The sequence below is a fragment of the Branchiostoma lanceolatum genome, chromosome 11, assembly GCF_035083965.1.
Source record: "Branchiostoma lanceolatum isolate klBraLanc5 chromosome 11, klBraLanc5.hap2, whole genome shotgun sequence".
NCBI classification, from domain to species: domain Eukaryota; kingdom Metazoa; phylum Chordata; class Leptocardii; order Amphioxiformes; family Branchiostomatidae; genus Branchiostoma; species Branchiostoma lanceolatum.
The window spans coordinates 14473955-14479954 of NC_089732.1; the positions used below are offsets into that span (position 1 = coordinate 14473955).

A 6000-nucleotide genomic window follows, 5' to 3' on the forward strand; every position below is an offset into this window, starting at 1 on the left:
ATCACCCGCCTCTTCCTCGATGTATATGGTGTCATAACGCCTGGCCATGTGCTAAAACCACCTTATAAAACGATGGTTATAGCACATGGCCAGGCGTTATGACACCATATACACCTCGGGGCGGGTCATTAACCCTTAAATGACCCATTCCCCTGTAGCTGGGAGAACGCTGGACAGGAGAGAGGGGGAACTGTGTCTGCGAAGCGGGAAACGTCATCACGTGTGTGACGTGCGATGAAGAGCAAGGCTACAGATGGATGATGATGGATGGAGCCTGGGGATGTCACTGTGTCGAGGGTCCTTGTGCTGGTGAGTAGGGCATTGTTGTGCCTTCTTAAAGTCAGACTTAACTTCATTTCGTAAAGCATACTGCAGTATGTTAGATAAACCACTAAGACCAGTTCTGACTTGTTATATAGATAAGCGTTTTTAAAACATTTGAAATTCGTGCCGTGGTGATGTAATAGTCGGCGATGTCCAAAGATGTTTGACCTTTGTGACGTCAGATCTCAGTTGTGAGTCTTTGGCCGACTAGTACTCGAGATCTGACGTCACAAAGGTCAAAGGTCGTTGGCCATCGCCGGGACTATTACATCACCACGCCGCGAATTTGAAATGTTGTAAAAATGCATATCTAAATGTGTATAACAAGTCAGATCTGGTCATAGTGGTATGTTTAACATACTGCAGTATGCTTTCCGAAATGAAGTTTAGTCTGCCTTTTAAGTTTTACCGTCATGTGCTCATGGTTCGTGTTCTTCTACTGTTAATTGTGGTGAATGATCATGATGTAACAAACTCTGTTTCAGCACATGTAAATGCAAACCACCACATTTTGGACTGATGTCCTAACTAAAGCTAATTGTTTATTAGATATTTCCAGGATGTTGCATTTTTACTAAAGAACTCCTTGTTATTTTCAAGTCTATGCAACATGAGCAGAACCACCTTATATGTGACACTTGTCTCGTCCTACATTACATATTTTGAGTTATTAATAAGAACTATCAATCAAAATGACCCGAACACTTTATTAGCGAAGAAATATAATTTAAAATAATATCATTAGGAAATTACTATCATACATTATTTCAAGATTTTTTGACATGTATTCTTGTACCTCGTTGCATAGATGAATGTAGATCTGATCCATGCCAAAATGGCGCCACATGTATCGACCAACTCAACGGCTACACCTGTGAATGTACTGCTGGCTATAAAGGAGTTAACTGTGAAGCTCGTAAGTTCTTCTAATATCATTAATGAATAAGTGCCAGTGGCATTGTTTTAGCTGTCATTCTCCAAAGGCTTTGGGAGCTGCAGGTGCCAATATTGTTGTTGTGGCGTCGTGTGGCGTAATGGATAGAACATTCGACTGTCAAACAAGGGGACCCGAGTTCGAAGCCGGGCTGCCCCCAGACATGTCTGGACATGCGCCCCGACGTTGTGCCCTTGGGAAAGGCACTTAACACGACTTTCCTCACTTCACTCAGGTACACGTGTAAATGAGTACCTAGTGTCGGTTAGGCACGTCTCTCGGATATGACGTTAAATGGAGCTCCCGTGTTTGGGGAGAGCCACGTAAAAGAACCCACCACACCTTTCAAAAAAGAGTATGCCCCGGTGTGAGATAGTCCCAAACCTACAGTCCTATGACCACACATGGGTTCGCCCTTAGTACTACCCTCGGCTTGTTGGGCAACCCTGGCAGATACATGCTGAACCAATGAATAAAAAAAAAAGAACATATTGTTGATGAATGTTTGAAACAAAAATAACCGAAGAAGTACTTTCATATCGTCATTATTTTTGGCTTGTGGAACTTATGATTGATATGAAAATGCTATAGTAGTAAATGGCAAGAGTCTCGTCAATTTAGCATTTCGTATTTTAGTGAAGGTGAGCATCATTTAAAACAGGTCATGTAAATAAGGTCGTCGTTTACATAATCAAAGACAAACCGTAACAATATCCTTCTTTGCTAGAATAAACTTTCAAGCCTTGAAGAACTAAATTTAGTTGGATGGAGAAAGTGATCAAAATTATATTTTCTTAATCATTGAGAAAACTCGATAATATGTCAGTCACAAAGGTTAGCATCATTTTGCAAAGGTATGAGGTCGTGGAATTCTTAAGATGGAAAATATTAGAATATTATCCTGATAAATTTGTGGTATATCTACATCTTTGGAATGATGTATGTGAAAGAAGGTTAACATCATTAATCAGAAATCATGCAAATTAAGACGACATTTACATAATGAGATACCATTCTTTTGACCCTTCTTTATCCTTAGCATTGTCCTGCTCCGACCTGTTCCCTCGGGTCCGCCCTGCCAACAACTTTGGCCGGTACAGGGACGTGTGCTACTGGTCGTCATCCCGGAGAAACCGCCGGCTGAACTACTGGGACGCCCGACAAGTGTGCGTAAACCGTGGAGGAACATTGGCTATGATCAAGGATGCCGGTGTGCAGAACTTCCTTAAGGACCACATTAAGAAAAGCAGTGGAGGGAGAACCCAAAGGTAAGGAATAACCTAATAGATCAACGAGGAAAACATTGTTTTGTAGTCAAAATTAGGACGAATATTTGTACACGATCTAACAGTATGCAAATATTACAACGCTAATGGAAAATGCATTTTTTGTACAATCTTTCGATGAGAATTGAACCTGGTGGGGGCATGTTGTCTAAAATCAAATAACTTTCCATCCATCTACGTACTGTAATTGAACACCTCGACCTGGAAATATGTTGTGAGTGGAATCCTCTTCATGGCGACCACCTGTCCATCGCGACCTTTTTGTTCGGTCCCCCGGGTTGTCGTCTTGGGCAGGTTTTACAGTACTTTATAAATCCAAACACATCATTTCTTCTTAGGGTATCTCTGTATATTGTGTTTTATCACATAAGAAAGGTTTAATAATCAATTCAATACGACCCTTGCGTAGTAGATAATGACCCTGACCTCTTGTCAAGACACTATTATAGAAGCTGTAGATACTATCACAAACGATATGTATATAATAGTCTGAATGTAATTATTGATTCTTATTCTACTCATGTCAAATTCCTTTTTGTATTTGCCGATCTTGGTCAGCAGACCCTTTTGATAGGCATGGGCTTGTTGGGCAGCCCTTGCTTACCGTCCTGACCAGCCAAACCGATAAATAAGAATAGATAAATATATTTGCCAAAGCAGCCTTTGTATATAGGTACCTAAAATAACTACGCATACGTGGCTAGGTGAGGACACTATGTCATAAATTGTTAGATTCTCTTTTTTTTTACTGGGGAAAGTTGCAAATTGTTCATCATTATTGAGTATCTTGCTTTTGTGTTAGCATGTACATTTATCTGTAAATTTCATTGTTGTTGGAAATTCTAAGTAAATATTTAAGAAAATTCAACGTGGTAGTTTACCCATGCATACGTTGATGAAGGTTAGACATCAGAGTAAGCAATATCTAAAGACAATTCAAACTCTACACATGGATTAGATATGGAGATTATATCCGTAGTATATAATCCCGGATATCAGTAATTTGCGTATCTTATCCAGTTGCTGAGATTGAATAATTTGTCTTTAAATATTGTTTTGACATTTCGTATATTATTTATTCTACTGAATGTCGTTCTCTTTTAATTTTGTCTCCAACTGACTGAATGTAACATTTATGGCCATGTAGATACATCGCCTTTTTAGAAGTCAACTTTCATAAGTTGTAGGAGCAACCAGCTGTCTTGAATTTAAATAAATGAATAGACAAAAATAAACTAGACTTAAGTATTTATGCTACATATACTTCAGGTTTCCTATGTTAGTTTGGCGATTACGAGGTCATTTTATAAATATGAATTGGTATTGGATTTCTATTTTTATTTAAGTTGAATTTGTGATAGTTGTGTGCCTATTTCTTAAAAATAGAGGGAACGCTAGCGACCCCAATAAACACCCCTCCCAATAAAATGGTATGGGGGGATTGGCTACCCTGCGACGTCACAAAATCAAAATGACGGCCACCACACATGCCAACGGATCCAACATAGGTTTTGCTACTTAAACCTGCAATTGCTTTTAAGTTTATCCAATATCATTCATTTCTTACTTTAGGACGTACTGGATTGGTCTGGATGACCTGATCACGGAGCGTCAGTTCGTGTGGGCTGATGATACCCCGCTGGGATCTTATCGCAAGTTCCGGACCAGCGCCCCTCACAAAACCAGGGACTGCGTGGGACTGTGGAGGACGGCCAAACTGAGCCGCTGGTTCATACTGAAGTGCCGGGATCGGCTGCCTTACATCTGTCAAGCTGGTGAGCAAAATATGATACAATCTCGACAGTCAACCCCACTGTCAAGATTGTGGGGTCGTGTGGCGTAACGGCAGGGTGTTCGGCCAAGGACCCAGCGGTCCCGGGTTCGAATCCAACCCCTTACGCCACCGATGTTGTGCCCTTGGGAAAGGCACTTTACACGACTTTCCTCACTCCACCAAGGTGTAGAAATGGGTTATTGTTTTAGCCTCCGATGCAGACTCAACCCGGCTGTTTTCTTTTCCAAGTTATTGTTTTTATACTAGTATATTTTTTCTTATTGCTGGCCGGGATAATAAGAAAAAATATATAATAGTATATAAAAATAATAACTTGAAAAAGAAAACAGCCGGGTTGAGTCTGCATCGGAGGCTAATATTGTTCTCTGTACGTGGCACTGTCAGTAACGTCGCCAGAAGCCAGAATGCCGGCTCGGAATAACAGGGCCCCTACGCGAGCTAACGAACCGAGCGATAGCGGCCCTGCTTTAAGAATGATGCCAATGTGCTGTGTGCTGTGTCTCTTTCAGACTACGATGTGAACAAGTAAGATGATGACATACATGACGTCATCCTACCATCAACCTCATGACGTCAGGACAACATTGCAACAGAGGCTGAATATCGCCACAGCTAGTACAGAAATAACCATGAGTATAGAAAAGAGCATGAAACATTTTTCATAGCACACACTTTGCATGCTCCAATACGTAAGAATATTTCACTGACAAAACTACTTGACAGAAGTGCCTTATAAAATATCGAAGCACAGAATCAGAATTAGTGTCATGGTTAACCTATGTACCTGTAGTTTACATAGAAATTTACATGTAGTTTACATAGAAATATACATGAAGTCTACATAGAAATGTACATTTAGTTTACATAGAAATACTATGAATGTCTTACTGACATAAAAACTCACTAGCGTGCCTATAGGATGACATTGGCTGGCGATTTCCTTTAAATCTTTAAAAATGCTATATCATAATTATTATAATGGATGTAATCCTAACATGTCAGATAACATTGCTAGTGTTGTTTTTTCGGTTTAAATGGGTATCGAGAATTGAGTATATCTTGTATCAAGTGACAAATAATGTCTAGTCACTGATTTCGGCCTCTTTGATATACGGTGAGTATGATAATCATGATAGTGATGATAATGATGTTGATAATGATGATGATGATAAGCACATAGTATTGCGTATAAGATTGTTTTTTCATTAGAAAGTATATCAAAACACGCAAATAGCCTACCTGATTGTAATAAGATATTACCTGTGTTAGGATTTGCTGTTAAGCATTGCTAGGCAGGTGTGGTTTTTATTTTGTAATTCTATTTTGTAGCTTCTAGTTGACCATACGAAAGTCGCTGTACTTTTTTAAACGTCAATAAAGCTTATTATACCATATGCTCTGGCTGCTGACTATACAAACATAGAAGTTCATAAGTTCAGCTCTTCAAGATGTGGTCTGTTTTAATTTTGTTTGATCATGAAACTGATCAATGACGTGTAATACATGATAATTTTTTTATCAATTTGTGATATCAATTTCAATTCTATATTTGTGTGATGAGTATGTCAGTAGTAAGCTTCATGTTGGGCATTTACACTACAGCGTGCGTAGTAGTACAGTGGTTAGCGATCTTGCCTCTGGAACTAGAAGCCCCGGGTTGG

The 6000-nt window shown here is 39.5% G+C and overlaps 1 protein-coding gene across 1 annotated transcript in view; it reads left to right on the forward strand.

Moving 5' to 3' along the window:
* LOC136444538 (zonadhesin-like) overlaps positions 1-5733 on the forward strand; it is a 36307-nt gene extending 30574 nt beyond the window's left edge. Inside the window, exons 13-17 of the mRNA XM_066442137.1 lie at positions 159-309; positions 1133-1240; positions 2298-2526; positions 4117-4319; positions 4849-5733. Coding sequence (XP_066298234.1) covers positions 159-309; positions 1133-1240; positions 2298-2526; positions 4117-4319; positions 4849-4868 — 711 coding nt within the window. The 3' untranslated portion in view covers positions 4869-5733. The remainder of the gene's footprint in view (positions 1-158; positions 310-1132; positions 1241-2297; positions 2527-4116; positions 4320-4848) is intronic.
* Positions 5734-6000: the final 267 nt, after the last annotated feature.